The following is a 27255-nucleotide window of genomic DNA, read 5'->3' as shown; positions in this document are numbered from 1 at the left end:
GACACAAAACACAGACTAAATGACTGCTTTGCAGAAAACTGCCATTCTGTAGAAGTAGCCTCAACCTTTCAATTGCTTATCATTTCAGTAAATCATCTTATTCTCATTAAGATTTCTATCCCAGGCCTGCTGCAGTGTTTCAGTGAAACCCAGTACAAGGTGGAGGAACAGCATCTTATTTTCCGTGCAAGTAATTTACAGCATTCAAGACTCAACATTGAGTTCAATAACTTTAGACCATGAATGCTAATCTCTTTTTTGATTACACCTCCATTACCTTATCTGCCCATGGATACATTGAGAGCAGAGCCAACTTATTTTCTACCAAATATATATATGCTGCTTTTGGGATGCTGGGTTCCAGGATTGTGGATCAGATTGACAAAAATTAAGAAAACTGGCAAATGAAACATGTATTGTTTACGACACCTGTACAATTTTAGTCAAAAGTTTACATGGTTCATTATGAGCTACAAAAGAAGAAATCTGAAACGCATGGCCCTGGTTCCAAATTTTACAACAAGTAACCATTATTTTGACAAAATTACTGAAAGACCTAGTTTTATTGTATAAAACATGAAGACAGTTGTTTTCATTCTCAGTTAGCAGCAGTCAATATCATTTGCAGAAAATGAAATATTTTCTACTTAATCAAATCTCAATTTTTGAGACTGCAACGGTTACAACAAGTCCACAAAGCTGATAATTGCTTCATACTCTGTTTTTCTTCTCTCTCCTGCGATAAGTAAACGGCAATTAAAGTAAAAAAAACTCAAACTTTTTTTTGTCTTGATAACCTTGATTATTTCTTGGCATAGGTGATCTTCATAGCATGAGATGGTGTAATTCGGAATCCTTGCAATGCATCTCGTGCAGCCCCAGCCTGTCCTTCATTCTCGAATTCCACAAAAGCTATATCATGTCGGCCAGGTACCAAACGTACCTCTTTGAAACCAGGAAACCTATTAAAACATAAGCAATTTAGTATTAAAGTAATATAATTGCTTCAAACTACAAACACTCTTGATTTATAGTATTTTTCAGGGTGATTTGCAAAGCTAATTTAGACACTCATTATTGATTTAAAATATACTAAAAAGAAGTACCAAAGAAAAATTCTCATTTTCAAACGTACAGAACATTGGATTGTAAACCACTTATCCAATGGGATGCAGCAAGTATTAAATGCTATCTCCAGCAGGATAAAACAAACCTAAACAGTATGTTCTTCAAATGATCATTGTGTGACAGATCTTTGTCAGCAACTGAAAATGATTTCTCCAAATGCTAAGAATGCCTGAGGAAGTGAAGCATTATAAGTCTCAATTTTAATGAATGTCATGCCTTTGGCTTCAAAATGTGAATGTTAATGTACGATATTAAAATATCAATTCAGTTTCTTATACATTTAGTTTATACCTATTGTTACATAACCTAAAGTTTAAAGAAATTAGTGTCTGTGAAAAATATCTGAACAAGCCTGGTCTTACAAACTTTGCTTGGATCAAAATCAAATTCACCAACTTGAACATGAACTGGAGACATAACCATTTTATGCCTCCATTTCATCCAATCCGAATTCCTGAATCTCAAGCAACAAAAAACAAAGTTGCTGAAAAAGCTCAGCAGATCTGGCAGCATCTGTGAAGGAGAAAACAGAGTTAACGTTTAGGATCCAGTGACCTTTCCTCAGAACTACGTTGGACTATAACTTGGTGTTGTGTGACTTCTGCCTTTGTTCACCCCAGTTCAACACTAGCACCTTCACATCAAAAAATAAAATAAAATTTGTCATAAAATATTCTAAAAACAGAAAACATTACAATTTGAGACCTACACAACTTGAATATTCAACATGTCCACATAAAGCAAATGCCACTCAATACAAGTGTATAATCATACCTATAACAGTTCTGAGGAAGGGTCCCCACACCTGAAACGTTACCTCTGTTTTCTCCTCCACAGATGCTGCCAGTCCTGCTGAGTTTTTCCAGCAACGTTGTTTTTGTTCCTGATTTACAGCATCTGCAGTTCTTTTGGTTCTTATCCTGAATCTCAACTATGCTAAGGGAAGCACCAAACAGAAAGTTGACTTTTCACAAGATCCACAAAAGTAAAATAAAAAGTTGGCTGAAAGAAAAAGGAGACGCAGCTGCTTGACCCACAGATTAGAGGACTGTTGGGTAGACGCTGTTGTACTTATTGCTTCTTTTCACCAACACCCACACACTGCAAAAATTCCTTTGTTACATTACATCAGTCTTGAAGATTAATTTCTTTAGGACCAGCCCTAAAGTTAATTCCACAGCTGTTATTTTAATATTCAAGCATTCTGACAACTCTCCAAGGTGACATTTAAAGGAATCTTTCTATCAGCTTTGTGATTGAGCGAGCCTCCGAATTTTCTTCAACGTCTCAGGACTATGGACCTCTCAGGTCCTTGTTCTGGTTGCCCACAATACCCAGCTGCCAAGCCAACTCTGGTGTTTGCTTTCTGTCACAAAACTGAAGGGCCCTTTTGATATCTATCACTAGAGAGAAAATAAAAGTCTTCCAGAGTCTCTCTCCATTAAATATGGTGAATGAAGTGGAGCTTGAAGTGCAAGCCAACTGACAGACATCTCCTGTGAGACTCCTCAATCTGCTGAGATGTAGTCTACATCAAAAGCAAAGCTGCAAATGTCTGATAAACTACTCGCATGTCAGTAAACATGCACAAATTAAACAGAACACTTCATACCAATTGCCCGTATATATGGCAATGTGGCACACTGGATGATCTCAAACAAAACCAATTTACAGATTTTGGAGTAGATTTGTAGCTCCGGTTGTGGATGTTGAGGTTGGTTGGCTTGCTAAGCTGGGTTGTTGTTCCGCAGATGTTTCGTTACCACACTGCAGCAACACAGAATTACGCCAAGAGGAAGAACCATACCTCTTCCAAGTTTTCAAGGATAATGGATAAGCAAAAAATTGGTTCAGAAGATGCCTACACGAATATAATCCGGAAGATATTACACGCCCCGACATACTCATTACACTACCCTACATAAGGAACTATCCACAAGACTCCTACAACCGCTGGGCAAAGTGGCACACAAGCAGACATCAACCTACGACAACTGCTCACCCGAACTCAAGACCCACTCCCCACTATGGATAGGCCCAATGTCATCTATAAGATCCCCTGGAGAGGCTGTGAGAAACACTACATCAGACAAACAGGAAGCAAACTAACAACAAGAGTACACGAACACCAACTAGCAACAAAAAGACACGACCAATACTCACTCATCTCAATCCACATGGATAAAGGAGAACCACCAATTTGACTGGGACACATCAAAATCTTCGGACAAGCTAAGCAGAAACAGGCACTGGAATTTCTAGTAGCCTGGCACTCCACAAAGAAAGCCATTAATAAACACACAGAACTCGACCCCATATATACTCCACTACGAAGGAAAACTGGAAGCGAGGCAATCCAGCTCAACGGACTCCAGCGTGTAAAACAAGGCGGGAAAACACACCAATGCTTCATCGGAGGCTGCACTGAGGATGTTAACTAGCATGGTAACAAAACATCTACAGAACAACCAACCAGCTCGGTGAGCCGATTAACCTCAATATTCTACTTACAACACATCTTTGATTCTGTAACCCATGTGATTAACTTATCAGCAACTCCATTTACAAACCTTTCCAGGCTCTGAGGCCACTAAAATATTGACAAAAGCTTCTTTCATCTGGAAACTGTATTCATAATTTAAAATATTTTATTGAAGAGAGATCTAAGAACTCTACCAAAAGTCTAACAATAGGTCATCCATTGTTTTCAAGTGTTCCAGTGTGAACTTCAAGCTTACTGAATAAACACAGGCATTTTAAGTGCAACAAACCCAGGCCGATTTGAGTGGCAGTGCGTGTGTTGCGGTTGTGTTTCTCAACCATAGACCCACATTTACCTAGAGGTGAAATTTCATTTCCTAAAATTTAAAAAGTTACATTCCAGATCACACAAATGAACAAAATTTTGACAGGTTTTCATTTCACTAGCCAGCAACATTTGAGTGAAATCTGACATAACCCCACTTTTCTTAAAATGCAAACAGATAATTTAAATGCACAAATGTAAAGCATAGTTTGTAAAGCATATTTTATTTTGCCAAATAGCTCATTGTTTTAGAACCCTACAGTGTGAAAACAGGCCCTTTGGCCCAACAAGTGTACACCGACCCGCTGGTGCATCCCACCCAGACCCATCCCCCTTTTACCCACCTAATCTACAGACCGCTGAAGACTACGGGCGATTTAGCTTAGCCAATCCACCTAACCTGCACATCTTTTGAATGTGGGACGGAACTGGAGCACCTGGACGAAGCCCAGGCAGACACAGGGAGAATGTGCAAACTCCACACAGACAGTCACTCGAGGGTGGAACTGAACCTGGGTCCCTGGCACTGTGAGGCAGCAGTGCTAACCACTGAGCCACCATGTCGCCCTCAGTCGTTGAATTTTAAAGTATTAGTTTCTCTTCTGTAACTGATGTAATGGTTCCCAAAGTGGCTCCATTGCAGGGAAGTAGATATTCAGACTGCATGAAACTGCCTATGCTTGGTTAGCACCCTACCAGTATAGAATTTGCATTTTCAGACTGTAACATGTTTAATATTGGTCACATTCATAGTAGTCTTAGGCAGGAATTAAACTGCACTTATCTGCAACAGAGTTGCTCCGGAATGCTCTGAGAAAGTGCAAAAACAGATTTTTATTTGTAAATCAAAAAGTCCAAGATAAAATCATATTCCATTCAACAGAAAGAAAGTGTGTATGAGAAAAAAAACTCAACATTTATAGGAATTTCCATTTCTACTTACTGATTAAACAGCATGGACAACATCATTTCATTGGTTTCTTCAGGCAAATTAGTGAGGAATAGAATATAGTTGGGTGGATTGTCTGGTACCTTTGGAAGAGAAAGACAAAATGAATGCTTAGGGCTACTATTTCCATCGGGAATGAAAACCTGTAAAGCATACGTCAACAGAGATGAGATTAATCAAGATATTTAAAACTGCCAGTAAAAGCAGGTAAATTCCTTTCATGACACAAATGAATAAAATGTACATTGGATTGGTAATGTAACATATCTACAATCTATCCAGAAGGTTACTGTGAAACTTAAGTTACTTGATGTAATCAGGAAGATTATTTAAGATGCCAGTAGCATAACACATCATATGGTCACCAATGTATAAACAAACACTGGAGGCAATGAGTTACTTCCCATGTTGCAGCTACCTGGCTACAAACGGTCAAGGGATTGTTCACGAATTCCTAGTGTTCAGCAACTATACCCCAGGACCCAAGTTCTTCTCGCTCAATACCTCCCAGAACTGGAATAATTACACTGAACAAAGTCTGATACAGAGGGAGCAGGATTTCCACGTATCGGGGATTGAAAACGAATAATGACAGACTAGACCTCTCAGGAATCCCAGGCACCAGAGTGGAAATATGAGCAGCTGACTGGAGAACATGGGCAGATCAGAAGGATGGAAAAGTGATATCACAGGACAACAGGTAGGTGATTGGTTGGTGAGTATTCCAGATTTACACTTTTCCTCCACAACTAAGATGTTGTCACTTTACTATATCACTACTCAAAACTGTATACATTAAACAAAATCAGAATATTGCCAGTGCAAAAAATCTCTGTCAAAGGTTCACATCTTGTAATCAGCAGAACAGATAAGTATGCTAAATTTCAAAGGAAGCAAAGATTACATAGGAGAAAAGAATGCCAAATCATTAATAAGGCGACCAATTAGTCAACGTACTACCACGGAGCAAAATCAGAAAATGCTGCAAAAACTCCGATCAGGCAGCATCTAGGAGGGAAAACAGTTAACGTTTCAGGCCCAGTGACCATTCTTCAAAAAAATCTGATAGAAGCTAGGAAAAACTTGGCAAGTATGCCAGAGATGGGATGGGGCAAGAGGAAGGAATAACTGATGAGCACCTTCTTCCAAGTCCTGAACCCAACCCTCACACAAGAGGCCTTGTCATCACATGGGCTGCTACCACAGACACCCATTGTCAGCCACTACTGACCTCCCGTAGCAGCTATTCATTTTCCCAGACTGACCTATACCCCCACTCCCTTTCTGCCCAACTATTTCTCCCCTTCTCTGCGCTCCATCTCTACTTATTGTTTACTCTTTTCCCCCTTTGAGTGGAGTGAGAGCTCCAGTTAAAAAACAGCTGGAATTAGAATCCTGCGAAATCACATACCTGGTACTATGGATCAAGCTTTAAACTAAAGGTTTCAGTGGGGAATGAGGTCACATGAAAGGAAATTTAAAATTCTAAAGCAAAAGCACAACTCTCTTTAGAATTTTACATTTCCTTTCATGTAGCCTCATTTCAGCAGACAGTGCAGCAAAGGTCATGATTTTACAAAATTCCCAATATTCTAGAAAAATCTGAGCAGACTGAAAGTTAGCTAATGTAATACAAGGAGAAAGGAGGAAAAACAAGGTATGACAGGCCTAATCAGCCTAACAGCATTTCTTTTTACTGGTTTTTCAGATGTGGGCTTCAATGAAATCTACTGCCCATCTCTAACTGCCCTATAGAAAGGAACTTCTTCAACTTCTGCAATCCACAGCAGGCAAATACATCCAGAGTGTTCACGGAAGGGTGCTCTAGGATTTTGACCCAGGGACAGTGAAGGAATCATGATGTAGCTCCAAGCCTAGACAATGTGTGGGAGAGAGATAATGGGAACTGCAGATGCTGGAGAATCCAAGATAACAAAGTGTGGGGCTGGATGAACACAGTAGGCCAAGCAGCATTTTAGGAGCACTAAAGCTGACGTTTTGGGCCTAGACCCTTCAGACAATGTGTGGCTTGGAAGGAACTTCCAGGTGCTCCCAAATACCTGCTGCCTTTCCTTCTGGTGGCACAGGATGACAGTTTGTAACCTATTGACGAGGGAGGTGTGGTGAGTTGTTGCGGTGTATTTTGTATATAGTACCCCCCCACTGTTGGCACTGTGTAATGATGGATGGAATGAATGTTTCATGTGGTGGAAGGGGGTGTCAGTCAAGTCAGCTTGGTCTAGTACATTGGTGAACTTCTTCAATGTTCCCGGAATGAGGCAAGTGTGGCATTACACAACTGTCTTGCACCTTGTACACGCTAGCCACGCACTTTCGAGATAGGAAAGGAGTTACACACTGCAGAATTCCAGCCTCTTACCTGTTCCTTTGGCCACAGCAGTTATATGGCCTAGTTCAGTTTCTGGTCAATGGTAACTCCCAGGATGTTAATATTTTAAAGCGAGAGGGGAAAGATTTAAAAGTGACCTAAGGAGTAACTTTTTCATGTAGATGGTGGTAAGTGCATGGAATGAGCTGCCAGACGAAGTGGTAGAGGGTGGTTCAATTACAACATTTAAAAGGCATCTGGATGGGTGTACAAATAGGAAGGTTTGAGGGGGATACGGTGGGCCAAATGCTGTCAAATAGTTCTAGATTAATTTAGGATTTTGATTGGCATAGACAAATTGGACCAAAGAGTCTGATGCATGCAGTACAGTTCTATTACACTCACTATCTCTCTCTCTCGTGGGGGATTCAGCGATGGCAATGGCACAGAATGTCAAGACAAGACAGAGTGATGATTAGATTCTCTCCTGGAGATGGTCATTGGTTGAGACTTGTGTGACATGAACGATACTTACCACTGATCAGCCCAAGCCTACATGTTGCCCAAGTTTTGCTACAAATGAACATCAACTCTCAGTATTGAAAGTGGTGCTGAATATTATGCAATCTTCATCAACTTCCCCATTTCCAACCTTATCAAGGAAGAAAGGTCATTGATGAAACAGCTGAAGATGGTTATGCCTAGGACACTGCCTTGAGGAATTCTTGCAGTGATGTCCTGGGACCGAGATATCTGACCTCCAAAGAAGCACAACTATCTTCCTCTGTGCTAGGCAGATTTATCCCAACTCCAGCAACTTATGCTTTGCTCAGCTCTTCAATACCTTACTCTGTCAAATGCTGACTTAATATCACTCTTGCCTCAACTCTGGATTTCAGCTCTTTTGTCCCAATTTTTGTACAAAGTTTTGAGTAGTCCAGCTGAACCCAAAGTGAGCATCAGTAGCAGGTTAGTGCATTGCAAGAACTGCTCAGTGCTGTTGACTAGCCCTTCCTTGATTTTTATGTTATGATCCAAGGTAGACTGATGGAGCAGTAACTGCCATTTGAATTTAGCATGCTTCTTTGATCACATGAAATTGCTGAACTGTATTGTTCCAGAAATCTTAATGTCTTTTGAAAATCCTAGTACAATCACACAGAATCATGGTTTTAAAAGAGAAATCATGTTTAACAAATTGTTTTTTGTTTTGTTTCTGTAAATAGCTGAATACAGGGAAAACCAGTAAATGGAGTCTACTTAGATTTGCACAAGACATGCAATAAGGTGCCATACGCAGTCATATTCACAGTGATATTTCATTGGCATTTAGAGCAATGTAACTGCATTATTGACACATTAATTAACAATTAGGAAGCTAGGATTAATGATATACACACATTTAAGTTGTAAGGCTGTAACAGGTCTCCGACAAGAATCAGTACTGGGCCATCCATTAATGACTTAGAAAAGGAGGTGGCTTAACTATCCAAGCTTGCCGACAAATCAAAACTAAATGGCATGAACACAACAAATTATCTGGATTAGGTCTTCCATCCCCTCAAGCCTGTTCTGCTATTTCATAAGATCATAACTGAGCTGACAGTAGCCTCAGATCAATTTTTCCGCCAATCCATCCACCCGACCCCTAACATTCTGGACTCCCTTGTCAATCTAAGAATCTATGAATACATTATTCAAGGCTGGGTTACAACGATCCAGCCTTCGTTATTCCAATAGGTTTATTTTCCCCTATGAGAGTAAAGTAACATGACTGAACACAAGCTATGAGAAAATAAAATGCAAAAAGATATAAACAAGTAACTAGGCAACAAACTGACAGATGAGTATAATATGGGGAAGTGAGAGATTAATTATTGTACAATGGTGCTAAGCATGGGAAAGCAAAATATCTTTTGAAATAAATTAAATTTTAAAGTGACGTCTGAAAAACAACTTAGATATTTTAATACAAAGTTTGTATGCAAGTACAGATAGGAATAAGGAAGCCTGTGAAGCCTCTTCCAGGGATGCCTAACCTGAAGAAGTTACCCTCCTCCCTCCGGACCAACCTCAGGGAATCTCTCAGCTCTCTGATGAAGGGTCCAGGCCCGAAACGTCAGCTTTTGTGCTCCTTAGATGCTGCTTGGCCTGCTGTGTTCATCCAGCCTCACATTTTATTATCTATATTCAAATGGCAGGTGGCCTTGAATGGAATGCTCAGGAATGATAGGGAAATCCTACAATTGGACTTTAGTAAAATCACCTCTGGCAAACCATTCAGTGTGTCTCCATAATTCAGGAAAGATATACTTGCCAGGGTGGACTTACAGCAAAGATTCAATAGATTGGTTCTTGCAATGAGAGGGTATCCTGTGATGAGTGGTGAAATAAACTGAACCTATACTCTCTGGAACTTAAAATTGATGTCATATACTGAAAAATGATCATGAACAAGCTTGACAGGGTAGACAAAGAGATAGTTTCTCCCAGTGTTATGTCGAGAATGCAGGGCAAATTCTCAGGATAACAGGAGTGAATCATATCAGAGTAAGAAGGTGAAACAATTCTTCACTCAGAATCTTTGAACTTTTCTAGCACTGTGGACATTCAATTATTGAATATGTTCAAAAACAGGAGACAGATTAATTTTTTTTTCAGGGAAATTGGATTGGAAGATAAACAGAAAAAGAAGTGAAATTGAGCAGAAGATCAGCCACAATTATATTGACCATATGATCTACTCTAGTTCCCATTTCTCAAGTTCTTTATGCTTACCTGATTGGTTGAGGTGCTGGTTTGGTTAGAATTCGAAGTTGCCACCTGTGTTGTTCCCTAAAATTAATGGCACATTTTAGGTTCAGGAACATACAAAAGAATCTCAGACCATTCAAATTCTCATTTTAGTGCAAGGATCTTAACAAAGCAGTATGACAAAAAGAAAAAGGCAAAGTTGGAGAAATTCAGCAGGTCTGGAGAAAGAAACAGGGTTAACATTTCAAGTCTGGTATGGCTGGTTCTAAACAGGACACATACCAGACTGGAAATATTAATTCAGTTTCTCTCTCCACAGATAATGCCATACCTGCTACGTATCTCCGGGCACTGTGTGCTTGTTTCAGATTTCCAGCATCCGCAGTACAGCAAACTTTGTTTTAACCGGCATCTTATCAACAGGCAAAAACTACATACCTGAAATACCAAAAGTTTCCTGTATTATCGCAATCTCTGGGGTACAAGTGAGATGGATCGCTGCCGGTAAGTTTTATTTAAAGCAAGGTTGCATTATTATGCAAGTGATCATGTTGTAAATAACGTACAATAGTGATGCGAATACACACTGCATTGCACATCTATTACTTAGAGTGGGGCTCTTGATTATCTGGAATATTAGATCAACTGGCATACTCCAGGTCCCATAGGTGCCAGTTAATAAAATGTTTGCTGTATTTTGCTTTTATTTAATTATGACTAAACAGGTCATTTGGCATTAAACAATATCCCGCAGACAATGTATCAGTACTGCACACTGCAGTTAAAACAATGTTTACAAATGTTTCTTTTCAAAAGAAAAATCTGCACTGTAATTTGAAATATATTAATAAGACATTAAGTATTTGTCACTAAAAGTCTTGTCCACGGTGTGACTTAACTAAAATAGCAAGAAAGTAACAAGTTCCTTGAACGTAGAGATGAATACTTGGACCATCAAGGTCCACTGAAATAATTATAAATTTAAAATTAAAATGAGCCTTACTGAAAAGGTAGTTTACAACAGTGAGAAAGCACTGTTAAATGAGTGACTAATACATAAGCCTTTCAAAAGTCAAGTTGCAGGCAAAAACATTTACCGCTGGGCACATAAATCAGTTCAGCGCAAATGAATAAACATTTGAATTGGTGGCTGGCTATTTCGAAAATGTTAAATTCCTCACCTTGCAAAGCAAGCTGCTCAGCCATTTTTAATTTATACAACTTGAAAAGCTGACTACAGGAAAAATAACAGTTCTTTCAATTCTGAGTTTAATCAGAAAACATCAGTAGTAGCCCAACTTGCACAATTCCACCTTTCTGCCCAATTTTTGAGCTAAATACATGAAAAAAGATGGCTTTTATTTAATTAGTTCACATTTTGGATTTATTCAAGCTTAAATGTTAATCAGGAAAATAGGCACAGGGGTAGACCACTCAGGTCTTTGAGCCTGCTCTGTGACCAAACACCATAAATCTGCCTTTGGCCTACATCACTTAAAACCTCTGCTTAGCAAATAAAACTATTTCAGACTTAAAATTAACAACTGACCTAGCATCCACTGCTATGTCTGGAAGACAGTTCCAAACATACACCATTCTTTGCATGTAGAAGTGCTTCCGAATCTCTGTCCCAAATAGTTTGGCCCTAATCTTTAAACAATGAGCCACAATTCATTTTTATCTACCCTGTCTTTTCCTTGACCAGAAGATACTATCTTGAAGATTCCTTGAGCTGGTGGAAGATGTTGTAATTCACTATTACAAAGTCTTTTAAGGAATGAGCTTAGCATCATCGCCTTCTGCGGTTAGGATTTATTTTAAGCAGAAATGGGTCATTACTAGACACTCTTAAAAACAAGCTACAGAGGTAATTTTGGGCAGTTCTGAAGAAAACCAACAAATTCTTATCCCTCATCTTCAGAGGAGAAGTCACAAACCAACAGAAACTTTGGATTAAAAAGTCTACCTTACCTGATTAGCTTTTTTGTTTGCAGCTGCTTGTTCCTGGGTTTTGGCCTTTTTCTTTTCTTTTTTCTTCTCTTTATCAGCAAAGGTGCCCCTCATCTTTGAAATTATATCTGAGTCAGTCTTTGCATACTGAATTCGCTGAGGAAAAAAAAATGAAGAAATTACTATTATATTTTTAATGGGATATACCATCCTCCTTTGCTTGTGATCTAAGCAATCCCATGAACAAATCATAGTGAAGGCTTCAGTGGCATAAAGTTTGAAGAAAGGTAGCTAATATGGAAAAAAAAAAGCAATTCCAAGTTGCATTTGTTATGCAGACCCCAATGATAAGCAATTAGTATAAATCAGTAAATAACATTGCTAAAATATACATATGTTCTCCTATCCTCACCCAACTGAAACTCAATGGTCTGTATAAATCTGGGGATCCACAATTTGCACACATAGGGAGCTCTATCAGATTTAGAACGAAATTGGACTAAATTTTTTAAAAAAAATGTATGAAAACCTTTTACTGCATGAAAACAGAGTCATACAGCATGGAGACCATGTTCCTAAACTAACCTAGTCCCATTGCCTAATTTGGCCCATATCCAACCAAATCTTTCTTATTCATGTGCCTGTCCAAATGTCTCAAATGTTCCAACTGTACCCGCATCCACCGTTTCCTCTGATAGTCCATTCCACACACAAGCCACTGTGTAAAAAGGTCGCCCCTCATGTCTTTTCTCAAAATCTTTTCCCTCTCATCTTAAAAATACGACCCTAGTTTTGAACTCCCTATCCTAGGGAAAAGCCTCTTGCTTGCCACCTTACCTCTGCTCCTCTTTATTTTAGGAACTTCTATAAAGATCACCCTTCAACCTCCTATGCTCCAATGATAAAATACCAGCCTACCTAGCCCTTTTTTTGTAAGTCAAGCCCTCCATTCCTGGCCAATCCTGGTAAATATGAACCTTTTCCAACTTAATGATATCCTTCCTATAGTAGGGTGGACAGAACTGTACACAGTACTGCAGAAGAGGCCTGACCAACTTAACATCCCAATTCCTATACTCAAAAGGTCTGAGCAATAAAGGCAGGCATACTTAATGCCTTCTTAACCACCTAAAATAAATTCCTTCTGAAGAGGAAAATCTGTAGAAAATTTGATCAGAAATCTAAACAACTCACAGCTGAATGGTGAGATTTGCTAATACCCTTTTCATGGTCATATTGAAAACTGCATGCATTTCATCACAGTACTGAAATTTGTAAACAGCAAGGCAAAAAGTAATCTTGGGCTTAAATTTCAAAAAAAATTTTTCAGTACCAATTCTTAACTGTCATCGTATTATTAGAATGAGGAAAGGAATTACTCTTCCAGACGGGGGAAAATCCAACACAACACAAGTTATACAAACAGCAAGGCTAAGAGCTGATGCTGAGTATAAGCAAAGTTTCAGATTCATCCACTGCTCCACAGCGATCTTAGCCAATCTGATAGTACAGAAACTACAAATAGCTTCTGCAGACCTCACAAACTTAAAATAGTCAGGCTTCCAGTTTTATCTCAACAACAGTAGCTGGCATTTATGAAACATTTATTCTGTTTATATAGGACATATACTGCAGCACATTACAAGAAGTTAAGGAAGATGGTGAGTGTTAACACATCTCTAGCAAGGTTTTAGAAAAAAACTCATGTAAAACTACAGAGAAAAGTCCACAAAAACACTTGGTAGTATATAATTTCTTCAAACTACAAAGATTTAACAGAATTGAAATATGTCAGACACAACAAAATCGGCTTAGCTAAGTATCTTTCATATTTTCATATCAACATCCCATAAACTAGCACTTGTATTGTCTTTTAATTTGTTCTTGGAGTACTGCAGTCCCTCTTGTCACATTCAGACCAGTATGCGAGGGAAAATTCAAGATTCTGACCCAGTGAAGAAAAAGCAACATAGTTCCAAGTCAGGATGGTGCACACCTTGGAATGGAACTTGGAAGCAGTGGCATTCCCATGCATCTCTGGCTCAATCTCCTAGATTTGAAATGTATAACTGAAGTAGCCTAGTAGATGATGCAGATGTTACTATTTTACAACACAAACAGTGAGAGAATATTGATGGATAAATTGCCAAAGGGACTTTCTAATGACAAAGTATTTAAAGCCGACTGACTCGTCCAAAATGTTTCCTTTGAGCTGCCATCCAATTTGTCAAATGGACATGTTGCATCTGTTGTCTTGGCACCATCTTTGTATTAGTTTCTGAAAGAAACTGTTGCTTCAGCCAGGGTGCCCCTTAACTAGCCATTAGCTTTTACATAGAGTGGGTCATTACCCTGTCTCTGCTCCAATCCAACTGTTGTGGCAGATGTTCTCTTATCCCCACCTTACATCCCATCATCCTCCACAGTCTACACAGATCATGTGAACAATCAAGTCAAGGTTATGCAAAAAAGCCCACTATCATTTACTGTGTCCAATTTCTGCAAGACTGCTTGTTCACTTTCATACTGCTCCAACTTTCACTTGCCCTTCCCACGCCTTTCTTGCGCAAGCAAGTAAGGTAAATCCACTTCCTGTTATCCTATTATCAATGCAAGCCAACGGTTTACATGCCTTCCTCAATCTAGCATTCTTTATTTACTACTCAGTCTTTTCCACATCAAGAATGCCAAAAGCATAATGGTGTCTTGTTTGCTGAATACTAATTTGTCTGCAAGGATGATTGAGTGTCCTCTGGTGTGCTTCCTCAAATCCATCTACATTCACTCAGAATTTATCACGCTTGTGTTGTTCTAAACAAGGATGGTATAAGCTTTAGAAGTTGTCTCAACTTTCTGCTTGACACACTGTAGCCTTCTACTTTTTATTTCAGACTTTAAATTTAACCCACTTTACCTTATGAGGAAGGTGGTGACAGTGCAGAGCGTGATTCATGTTTGTGTGTAGACTCCTCAAAATAAAAATATTTCTATTTCCCCACATTCTTGAAGTGGGTGTCACTGCTTTAGTTATTCTGTATTTTTTGTTATTTCAATGTGTTTTCATTCTAAATTAAGCAGCAAAATTATTTTACAAATAAACATACCAAGACAAGTCCTAATTTTCTTAAGCAGGAAATTATATTTTCTCAATCATTCAACACCTTCTATTGCTTTCTAGCAATAGAAGTCCAGATTTCAAGTCAGGTCTTCCAACTCAATTTTGTAAGCTGTATTTTAAAATTCCACATTTGAAAAGGTAATACCCATAGCTACATCACTGAAATCAATATCCTTATTTTGTGACATGGTCAGATAACAAAAGGGACCTTTAACGAACGAAGAAAAACCCAAAAATTTTAGAATCTGGGTTGTTCATTAAGATAGATTATCCAATTAAAATCATTAATTAATAACAGACTGGGTCTTCTGATGGCCCAAGAAGGATCAAGAGTGAATTTCTGCTCTGAATGCATTACAGGTTTTTGATGCTTTGCTTCTTCCATAAGGCAAACACACAGGGAAACATGAAAATAGGGATGAAAGCCAAAAGATGAGTACAAATAGCAATGGACATGATACAATTTTGTTTTTAAAAGGCCAAACAAGACAACACAGTACAAATCTCCTCCTAAACAGGGAACAATTTATCAAGCAATACAAAGCTCTGATCCAAAAGAATGTTAGCTTGAACTTTTCAACAGCAAAGAATCATAACATGGCTCACTCTTCTGTAGAAGGCTGTAGACTAGAGACAATGTACTGAAAATACAAATATCAATTTGAGACTACTTACTTACCATAGGTTTGCCATAAAACGGGAATCCTTGTAACTGCCGTAAAGCACTTGTGGCACATGTTATCTCTTTAAAAATTACAAATGCTTGTCCTCTCATTTTCATAGTCTTCAACGCCACAATATCAACTATTTGACCAAATTGAGAAAACAATGCATATAATGCCCTCTTCAGCTCTACAAAGAAAGATGAAAATACATTAATCTGTTACATTCATGCAGTCATTTCGTACTGCAAAATCTGAGAATTATTGAAAAAAAAGTCAAAATCTCTTGTCTTGCATTCGTCATAACAGTTCACAAGAAATACTCAAATAAAATGGAAAACAAAAGACCCAACCGGGTCACACTTGCAGAAGACACAAGAGTGTGTTCAATATCAATTGTGAATCCACAACATGACAACATCAGCAACTTAAGTGTGTGTGTGCGCACGGAAGTATGCTGACAACCAATTTATTATCATAGTTGGGCTCAAGAATGCAACACGTGTGTACTGGAAGCTATATATATACACAGTACAATTAGTGCGTATAGTTCTTGCAGATTATCCTGATGAGTGCAAAATAAAAAGCTTTGAAATAAAGTGTGTTAATTTCGACAATCCTCAATTCTACAGGTGGACGTAAGGAATGTCAGATCAGCCATGATCCTATTGAATGGTGAGCAGGCTCAAGGGACCAAGCAGACTTCTCCCTTTCCTGTCTCTTCTGGTTTTATTTCTTATATTTAGAAAATATATATCCATAACCAAGTTGGAAAAATAGCTCTAAAGTCAGAGAGTTTCACCTTTTCATAACTAGCAGGCATGTATCTTTTCCCCAAATACATTCATTCATCGAAGCTGGGCTTTGCTGGCAGGGCTAGGACTTATTGCAGGCTTCTTGAACCACTGCAGTCCATTTGGTGAAGGTACACTCACAATGCTACTAAGAAATGTTTCAGGATTTGGGCCCAGTGACTTTGAAGGAACTACAATATTTCCAAGTCAGGATGACAAGTGGCTTTGAGGGCTAGTGGTATTTCCATGTATCCAATGCTTTTGTCCTTCTAGACAGCTGTCATCGTGGATATGGAAGGTACTGTCTAGAGGAGCATTAAATGGATAGTCAGAGATAGACAGCACAGAAACAGACGCTTCGGTCCAATTCGTCCATGCCGACCAGATATCTTGTATTACTCCGTCCCATTTGCCAGTATTTGGCGCATATCCTTATAAACCCTTCCTATTCACATACCTATCTAAATGCCTTTTAAAATCATGTAACCAGAGCAGCCTCCACCAATTCCTCTGACAGCTCATTCCATGTAAGAATGACCCTCTGCATTATAAAGTTGCCCCTTTTAAATCTTTCCCCTGTCATCTTAAACCTATGCCCTCTAAGTCCATAAACAGCAACAGGGAATAGGAACACTGTTGTGTGCAAGTGGTCTGCTGCATTTAGCTACAATATCTGCAGTCATAATTAATTGATCATGAAGCACTGCTGAGGATTTGAAAGATGTATTTAAATAAAATTCTGTGCTTGCTACTCATTACTCCTCTTTGGTATTAAAGGAAATATGTAAATAAGTTTATTGTGCTCTTAACTATGGTACGATTTATAGCTGCTCACTTCAATGGAAAATTGCTAAAGTCTTGGTGATTCTTTTGCTTAAAAGGTTGTAGACTTGCTCACCAAACTGGTGTTTGATTGCAGGTGTTTTGCCAGTGTTCTAGGTAACATTGTCAGTGCGCCTCCAGCGAAGTGTTGGTGTTCCGTCCCGCTTGTCACATATATGCTTCAGTTTGCCGGGGTTGTTGGAGTTACTTCCAGTTCTGTTTTTTAGTAGTTTGTGTATCAGGTCCACTTCAATGTGTTTGTTGACAGAGTTCTGGTTGGAATGTCAGGCCCCCAGGAATTCCTTGACATGTCTCTGTTTGTCTTGTACCAATGAATTGTCCCAGTCAAATTTAAATGTCCTCTTCGTCAGTCTGTATTGAGACCAGTGAGAATTGGTCACGTCTATGGTGGCTGCTTGGTGTTCGTGTATGCTCATTATCAGTTTTCATCCAGTCTGGCCTATGTAATGTTTTTCACAATCCTTACACTGTTTTTTGTATATTACATGAGTTTTTTTGGTTGTGGGAATGGGATTCTTTACGTTCATCAGTAGCTGTCAAAGGGTGGTTGTTGGTTTGTGGGCTACCCTGATACCTAGGGGTCTGAGTAATCTTGAGGTCAACTCTGACATACGGTAGGGTAACTAGTGTACCTGGGTCATGTTGTGTCTTCTTGTTGTGGCCTGCTGTGGAAGTAACAGCAGAATCTGCTTTTTGTGTATCCATTCCTTTTAAAAGCTCTGTATAAGGGCTCCTGTTCTGCTTTGCAAATTTCCAGATTGCTGCAGTGTGTTTGAATACTGTCCTGATGCATTAATCGGCGCAGGAGTGGTTGCTGGAGTAATTAAATATGGTCTGGATACTTATTAGGAATAATTATGGGCAGGAATTCTCTCTTCTTCCCTCCCGCCCCACCAATCATGTATACTTGTGACAGGCAGCTATGATCTCAATTTAGCATTTCATCAAGAGATATTGCAACCTCTCAGCAGCAAAGAAAACTGACAGCCTAAATTACCTGCACAAATTCTTGACCCTTGGTGAAATCCATGATTTTCTAAATCAAAGTCACTAAGGTTACACAGTGCCTCGCACTTACTCAAAAACTTGTGTTTATGTAGCATTAACATTGAAAACTCTCAAGGTATTTCACAGAGGCATAAGAAAAAGCCAAAACAGGGAAAATCAAGATGGATAAAAAAAAATTGAGCAAAGAGGTTGATTTTACAGGCAAGAGTGAAGTAAAGGATTCAGGGATGAATTCAAGTGTGGAACGTTTAAAGCCCATTAAGCTAGGAAATAGGGAGATGCAAGAGGGTGAAGTCAGAAATATAGAAACCGGCCAAGATTTATGACTGGAGAACACAAAAATTAAACGATATTTTATTTTAATCCTAGCAAAAATCCAAATTAACTGGCATACTATTTTACAAGCAAACACTTTTTCAAAAAATTTTCGATGTTGCATAACATAAAAACTGTTTTCATTGCACGTCATCTAGCCCACAGAACTACTTGTAGATACCTTTAACCTCATTCAACAAAATAAACATTACTTAACAAAAATACGGATTGATTGCAATGTCAGGGTTCGATGTTACTTAAATTGCCCACAAAATATTCAGTCATCCAAACTCCAAACTAGTTCAACTCCTTGCAGCTGTTATATTTACAATCTTTTGAATCATATTTTTTTCAAACTTATCATGGGGCATTTACTGTTAATTTGTTATCTAGATTTACAGTGGTACACATCTTGCTGATCAACCACTCCCCCAAACAATTTGTGATGCAAATATTTAACAGCTTGACTCCTGCTCCGAACTCATGGAATCTGTTTTACAAATATTAAACACTGCTTATAGCACAGTCTCTTTGATCCCTTTCTCTCCTACAAATGGCACAAACCACTTACCAACCAACTAGGGAAGGTGTGTTCAAAGAACACCTTAAACTCTATTTCTCCCCCTCTCTGCTCTTGTGGCTACAACCTTAAAATACTACATGAACTGATCGTGCAACCCCAGCCTTACTTGAGACTTAAATGGTAGTGACCGTAAGTAGGGTTGAGTTTCTATCTGGGGAAAGAACTTGAAGAAAAGCAGCCACTGTAACTGCCCCTTAATGTTCAGCCACTTTTGTTATTCCTATCATGAGCATTACATTAACAAACTTGTGTGATACGGTGATTCTATAAACATGTTAGATCGAAAAAAAAGCTTCAAAACAATTTACCTTCTTTTTTAACTTTATCATTAATGTTGTTAATGTAGATTGTCTGATTAGGTCGAATGTCCATTGTCTTCAGTATAACGCGTCTTCGAGTTAATCCAAACCTCAAGTGCAAAATTTAAAATTTTCACTTTAAAAAGAAACACAGTCAGTTGATTAATTACCCAAAGAGCTGTAGCAGAGTTAGTCACCCTCCCATTCCCTACCCTGAACTTCCCCCACTCTTCATATTTCAAGGTGAACTCCACCCCTCAAAACTCAGCCTCCCCAGCTTTGAAACCATATTCTCTAGTTTTTCTGTAACTAACTGAAATTCTTTGCCCAGTCCCTGTGCTAGCTGATACCCCAAGTCTTTCTCTGTCTCTCATTGTACCCTTCCTTACAACCTCTAGAACCAGTCCTCTTCAAAGAAACCCAACTTTCTACATAAGCTACTGCAGCCTCCAAACTTTCTTGATCTCCAAATGCACACACAAGTTTCCAGAAACAGCAATGGTGTGATGGTGAGAAAATGTTGGACGAACCGTTCAGCCATCAAATTAGTTAAATAATAGAGGAGCAAGTTACAGCAGATGCTGGAATCTGTACTAAAAACAAAACTAGAAATTGCAGGTTAGGCAGCATCTGTGGGGGGAGGGGAAACATACATTTTGAGTTCTAGGTGACTTCTTCGAAGCTGGCGTGAAGTGTAGAAGCTTCCAGGATTGGTTTGAATTTCTAAAATCTGTCCTGAAATGATCTCAACACTAAAATGACCACAAACATCACTAATACGAGCCTTGAATACTTAGAATCTGTGTTTCTGTAGTCTTTCGCAGTAGGCCGTATCATCTCTTTCAATGATTCTCATCCAATGTCAGCTCAGTGAGATTCCACCTTTAACTACAGCAAGGTCAAGCAGCGTCCATAGAAAGACAGCAAGCTAACATTGAGTCTAGATGACTCTTCAGGCCTGACATGAAATGTGGAGGGGGCAGCACTGCCAAAACCCTTTCTCCACCAGCACTCTACAACTCCAAACCAACTCCTACTACTACATAAATGCTGCCCCTTCTACACTTCACGCCAGCTTTGAAGAAGTCACCTAGAATTCAAAATGTATGTTTTCCCTCCCCCCACAGATGCTGCCTGAGCTGCTGCAATTTCTGGCCTTTTTTTGTTTTTAGTACAGATTTCAACATCTGCTGTAACTTGCTCCTCTACTATTAACTAATTTGATGGCTGAGCAGTTCCACAAACATTTTCTCACCATCATACCATTGCTTTAAACCAATTAAATTCTGGCGTTTGGGGATGTGGGGGAGTTTAATTGAAGGAATGTTTAAAAATGATAACAAGAAAGCAGATATGCAGAGTAGGGAAGAGGCAAACAATGATCATAGTGTGGTAGGAAGAACAAAATAAATATAGAAGAGTGCAACAGAAATTGGAAACAAAAGTAAGTAATACTTGTTAAAGTCAAACCTCAAGCCTCTTTCTGAACGCATGCAGCATTTATAACAAGATACGTGAGTTGATGGTACAAATAGAAATGAATGAATAGGACGCAACAGCTATTAAAAGAGGTGTAACTACAGGGTGACCAAAACTGGGAACTCAACATTCAAGTGTATTTTGTAGTCCAGAAGAATAGGCAAAAAGGAAAAGGACGTGGAGTAGCTCCTTCAAAAGAAGGCAACAGCATGATGGGGAATCACCACTACCCTGCACTTCTGCTTTCTCTTTTCTATTGCATATTTAGTTTAAAGCAATGGTGTGATGCTGAGAAAGCATTTGTGGAGATGTTCAATTATCAGATTAGTCAATAATGGAACCTCTCTAAGCCGTACAATGGACAAGAACTATGATGTGGTCGACTTTCAAGACTATCGGAGGACAAGGATGGTCAAAGCATTCAAGGCTATCATCATTGACAAGTGCAACAGATTGTGATGTGGAACCAGTTTGGGTGGAAATAAAGAAGAGCAAGGAAAAGTCAAGTGGGAGTCATCAACAGCCCTCAGAAGAGTTGCCTCACTGTAATATGAAGTATTAATTGGGAAAAAACAAAGGTCTCTAAGAAAGATACTACAGTTACCATTATAAATTTAATCTGGATATTGACTAGACAAATCATATGGGCATGGGTGACATGGAAAATGAATTTAAAGAGTGTATCAGAGATTGTTAGAGCAGTACGTTGCAGATCCTTTCCCTGAACAGGCTACTTTCAATCTAGTAACGTGTCACAAGATAGAATTAAGAAGAGATTTTAGCATTAAGATCCTCCATGGGGTAGAATTTCAATATCAGTTTGAGGGACAGCAAGTCACATTTGAAATTCTTCAAATTAAATAAGGACAATTAAAAAGGTATGAAGCAAGTTATTTAAAATTACAAGGGCAAGATTCTCATCAGTAGACACGCAGTGGCAGATGTTTAAGCAGATATTTCAGAAAGCTCAAAAAAAACTTAAAAAGGAGGATTTGATAACAGGGATGAATCAGCCATGGTTTATAAAGGCAGTCAAGGAGGCCAGAGGATCAGAGTTTTTTTTAAGGAATGATGATTAAATAGATAAACAGGAATAAACTGTTTATGAAAGCAAACTGGCAAGAAATATAAAAGTAAACAAGAATTTCTTTTAAAAGAGTTGCTAAACGTGGGAGCTTTAGAGGTTGAACTGGGGTATTCTATTAACATCAGGAAGTAGGGAAATAGCGTATAATTAAAACCTGTATTTTTCACTGGTTTTCACAATAGATAACATTATAAACATCTCAAAGATGACAGTCAAGCAAAGTGATAATGGCAGGAAAGACTTTGTAACAGAGTAAATGCAAACAAGTCACTAGGATCTGGTGGCCAACATCCAAGGATTTTAAAGGAAGAGGCTGCAGACACACTGAAGGCATTAGGTGAAATATTAGTGAACACAACTGGATTCAAGGGGGTTCCAGCAGATAAGCAAATTGCTAATGTAACATCCTGCTCAAAAAGTGAAGGAAAGAGAAAACAGGAAGCTGTAGGCTAACTAACCTAACACTTGTCTTTGGGAAAACAGTAGAGTCCATTATCAAGAAAAGAAATAGCAAGTTATTAGAAAAGCTTAACAATCAAACTGAGCCCACACAGTTCTGTAAAAGGGGAATCATGTTTGATAAATTTGGTAGCGTTCTTTGGGGATATAACAAGCAGAGTTGAGAAGGGGAACCAAAAGATATAATATGTTTGGATTTCCAGAAAGTATACGATAAGGTGCCCCATAACAGGTTAATTACAGAATCACACAGCATGGAAACAGATTCTTCAGTCTAACTTGCCCATGCCAACCAGATATCTTAAATTAATCTAGTCCCATTTGCCAGAATTTGGCCCATATCCCTCTAAACCTTTCCTATTCACATACCCATCCAAATGCCTTTTAAATGCTGTAATTGTACCAGCCTCCACCCCTTCCTCTAGCAGCTCTTTCCACGTAGGCACCACCCCTTGTTTGAAAAAGTTGCCCCTTAGGTCCCTTTTAAATCTTCCCCCTCCAACTTTAAACCCATGCCCTCTAGTTTTGGACTCCTCCACCCTTGCCTATTCACTCTAGCCATCATTTTATGAATCTCTAAGGACACCCCTCAGTCTCCAATGCTCCAGAAAAAATAGCCCCAGCCTATTCTGCTTCTCCCTCAAACTCTCCAACCCTGGCAACATACTTGTAAATCTTTTCTGAGTCCTTTCAAGGATCACAACATCCTTCCTATAGCAGGGAGACCAGAATTGAATGCAATATTCTACAAGTGGCCAAACCTATATCCTGCACAGCTGTAACACAACCTCCCAGCTGCTATATTCAATGCACCGACCAATAAAGGCAAGCATACCAAACACCTTCTTCAATATCCTATCTGCCTGCCATTCCACTTTCAAGGAATCATGAACCTGCACTCCAAGGTCGCTTTATTCGACAACACTCCCCAGGATCTTACCGTTACGTATATAAGTCTTACCCTAATTTGCCTTTCCAAAATGCAGGGGCTCACATTTGTCTAAATTAAACTCCATCTCCATGACACACAGGGCCATCTGATCAAGGTCCCATTGTACTGTGAGGTAACCTTCTTGGCTGTCCACTTCACCACCAATTTAGGAGTCAATTATCAGTCTGAAAAGCAATTCTTCACCATCACCCTCTGTCTTTCTGTCTTCCACCTTTGAAGCAGTTCTGCATCCAAATGGCTAGTTCTCCCTGTATTCTATGCGATCTAACCTCACTACCAGTCTGCCATGCGGAACCTTGTTGAATCCATTCTGAAGTCCATACAAATCACGTCCAACGCTTTGCCCTCAATTCACTATGTTACTTTTTGAAAGTAGTTCTCAGTACTGGAGGCAATGAATTAAAATGAGAAATGTTGGTTTACATGCAGAAGACAGAGAGAGCCAGGATTAAGGGGACTTTTTCAGGTTGTAAAAGATGCAACTAGTGGAGAGCTGCAGAGTCTCAAATATTATCCATCAAGCTATCAATATTGATGGCTTGGCAGGGTCAAAGTGTAATATATCCAAATTTGCTGATAACACAAATATAGGTAGCAGTGCATATAGTGAAGGCAAAGAATCTGCAAGGGAACAGAGAATGAGAGAGTGGACAAAACCTTGGCAGACAAATTTAATGTAACAAATTATCAGGTCAAAAGGCAGACTATTATTTAAAATGGAGATAGACTCCACAAGACAGCAACATAGGATCTGAAAGCTTTTGCAAATGAAATGCAATAATATAGCACGCAGCTTCGACAAATAATTAAGGCGACAAACAATTTTTGACTCTATTGTTCAGGGTCAGAAGTTAAAAACAGGGAAATTATTACAGCTGGGTACAGGGTGAGGCTGCACATGGAGTACTGTCTTTAGTTTTGGTCCATGTATTCAGGAAAGAATATACTGGCACTGCACGTAGTTCAAAACAGATTTACTAGGCTGATTCCTGGGATCTGGCCTTAACTTATCAAGCAAAGGCTTAGGCCTTTATAGAGTTTAGAAGAACAAGGGCTGATCTAATTGAAACATCTTAGATGGTGGGTGGGCTTGACAAGGTAAGTGTTCAAAAGATTTTACCATTGCTGGGAGAATCACAAACCATTGTCAGGTGTTCTCTGATTCCACAATGGATTTTTAAAGAGATGACTATCCCCCTTTCAGGAGGGTTGTGAATGTCTAGAAATCTCCATCCGAGATAACTGAGCAGGCTAGATGAAAGGGTGTAGGTCAACCCACTTACTACCCCAATAGTAACCCAACTAGTATTTATTTCGGGACTTTTTCCCTTTCTTGTTTACATGCTTCCACACTTTCACTCTTGTTCTCTCAACCTCTCTACTGCATGGAAAAGCAACGTTACGATATCCAAAAACAGAAGAAACATATTTTTTATTTAAATGTAGCTCTGACCTCGCCCATCCATCCCCGAAATTTTGGTCCGCAAACAATTATTTCAAGATGCTCTTAGCCTCCACATGTTAAAACACAAACTCCTCCAAAACTTGGCAACACGTATCCCATCGTAAACTCGGTTCCGCTCACCTCTCACTGTGACCGCGTTACTACGGTGGCTTCTAGACTACTCAATCTAAAATTCCTGTTTAATTCCTTTCTTTAGTTTACCTCTAAGCTCCTACAACTCACCGCACTAATGTTTTCCGACCTTCTCACATACTACATTGCATTCACAGGCTTTCAGCTCACCCCGCCAGGCCCTTCCTCATTCTTCCTTTCGGTTTCAGTTTATTTCTGAACATCTCTGGAAAATGCTACGGGATTACTGACGGCGGGAAAGAGGAGTTGCTGCTTCTAGGTTACTACAAACCAAATACGTAAGGTGGACTACAACCGGCATAGTGTTTCCTCAAACCCGACTGCAACTACACGCCAAACACACTTGGAACACTGGAGACAGCAACCGAGACCAGTTTTCGGTCGGAGAAGCAGACTATTTTATTAAAGTGAGCAGTCCCATTCGCCGACCCCACCGAAGCACAACTCCATACCTACTCCTCACTATCACGCTCACGAGGGTTTTTACTTCTCGATCTTTCTCCGACTCGCGCGACCGACCATCCGCGTCGCGCGTTGATGACCTCTTCAACGCGCGACCAACCATCTGCGTCGCGCGTTGATGACCTCATCAAACCGCCCCGTGCTGTTTTGAGATAATGAAATGTGAGGCTGGATGAACACAGCAGGCCAAGCAGCATCTCAGGAGCACAAAAGCTGACGTTTCGGGCCTAGACTCCATCTCTGATGAAGGGTCTAGGCCCGAAACGTCAGCTTTTATGCTCCTGAGATGCTGCTTGGCCTGCTGTGTTCATCCAGCCTCACATTTTATTATCTTGGAATCTCCAGCATCTGCAGTTCCCATTATCTCTCTCTCTCTCTCTCCCATCTCAATTAGTCCCGTTTATCTCTATTTGGCTCATATCACTATAAACTTTTCCTTTTCATATACCCACCCAAATGTATCTCAAATGTCGTAACTAAACCTGCATCTACCATTTCCTCTGGCAATTCATATGAGTAAGCTAACTGGTGATATAAAAAAGATTGAATCACCAGTATGCTTAAATTCACCCAGCCTCAACGACCCAATATGAAAGTCTACAACGCGTCCTCACCCAAGGAAAGGATTAAAATCTGATGTCCCATCCCCAGTTCACTGTGGAGTGCACCCCCAAAAAAACTACCCCATGACTTACACTCCTTATCTTTCACGTTGCCCCCTTCTGAGCCTTGTTAAATTAGCTTGTCAAATTATCTTGCGACTTTAATATCATGGAATAGACCAATTACTGCCTCAAATAGGGTGTAACTTACAATGCTGATCCTATGCAGAATAAAGAGTGCAGTAGCAATGCAAAGGCGATCGCCACTCATCAGAAGATCCAGCTGTTAGCAAAGGTTGCCAGACCTGGAGAGCATTTCTAGCACTTTGTTTTAGTTTTATATTTCCAACATTAACAGTATTTTGGTTACATAGTGAGCTATGGTTCTCACAGTCCTGAAGATAAAATTCAGTCCTAAGTAATTTTGCAGCTCTCTGAATATCTTCCATCTGAGCGTTCAGTGGTGTCTATTGGTTCAGAGATAGTAGGAACTGCAGATGCTGGAGAATCTGAGATAACAAGGTGTAGAGCTGGATGAACACACAGGCCAAGCAGCATCAGAGGACCAGGAAGGCTGACATTTCCAGAAGGGTCGAGGCCCACAACATCAGCCTTCCTGCTCCTCTGATGCTGCTTGGTCTGCCATGTTCATCCAGCTCAACACCTTGTTATCTCCACTATATTGGTCATTTGTTACATGTTGGTTAATTAAGGATTGACATGTACATAATTGCAAATTTTGATTAGTAAACAATAAATAAATAATAGATGCAAACAGAAAGCAGGTCTGACAGCATCTGTAGAGAGAAAATAGAGTTAGTGTTTTGGGTCCAGTGACCCTTCAGAACCGATCATAGCTAGGAAAAGGTTGGCATTTATGAAGAAGATGAAGTGGGGGAGAAGGGGAAGAGTAAACAACAGGTGGAGTTGGAAACCAAAGACAGACAAAGGAATGGGTAAAGGTCAAACTGGGAGATTGAATAGCTGCTAATGGGAACTATTAGTAGCTGTCAATGAGTTATGCGTTGTCCTTTCCCCAGTTCCCTGGCTGGCAGGGACCTCAGATAGGTCCAGCCCAG

The 27255-nt window shown here is 39.5% G+C and overlaps 1 protein-coding gene across 5 annotated transcripts; it reads right to left on the bottom strand.

The window, feature by feature from the left end:
* Positions 1–416: 416 nt before the first annotated feature.
* On the bottom strand, positions 417–25678 carry snrpb2 (small nuclear ribonucleoprotein polypeptide B2). 5 transcript variants are annotated; one of them, XM_048549015.1, is made up of 7 exons: positions 25565–25678; positions 19548–19674; positions 15714–15886; positions 11938–12072; positions 9991–10047; positions 4878–4966; positions 417–962 (listed from the first exon to the last, which is right to left on the bottom strand). In XM_048549015.1, the coding sequence occupies exons 2-7, from the start codon at positions 19609–19611 to the stop codon at positions 803–805; spliced, it is 678 nt and encodes a 225-aa protein (XP_048404972.1). In that variant the 5' UTR covers positions 19612–19674; positions 25565–25678; the 3' UTR covers positions 417–802. The 5 variants fall into 5 exon arrangements, with proteins under 5 accessions (XP_048404972.1, XP_048404975.1, XP_048404973.1 ...); XM_048549018.1 differs by having other exon boundaries at positions 19548–19648; positions 25565–25662; XM_048549016.1 differs by having other exon boundaries at positions 25569–25657.
* Positions 25679–27255: the final 1577 nt, after the last annotated feature.

Source organism: Stegostoma tigrinum, chromosome 18, assembly GCF_030684315.1.
Source record: "Stegostoma tigrinum isolate sSteTig4 chromosome 18, sSteTig4.hap1, whole genome shotgun sequence".
NCBI classification, from domain to species: Eukaryota; Metazoa; Chordata; class Chondrichthyes; order Orectolobiformes; family Stegostomatidae; genus Stegostoma; species Stegostoma tigrinum.
This window is presented reverse-complemented; position numbering and strand designations above follow the sequence as displayed.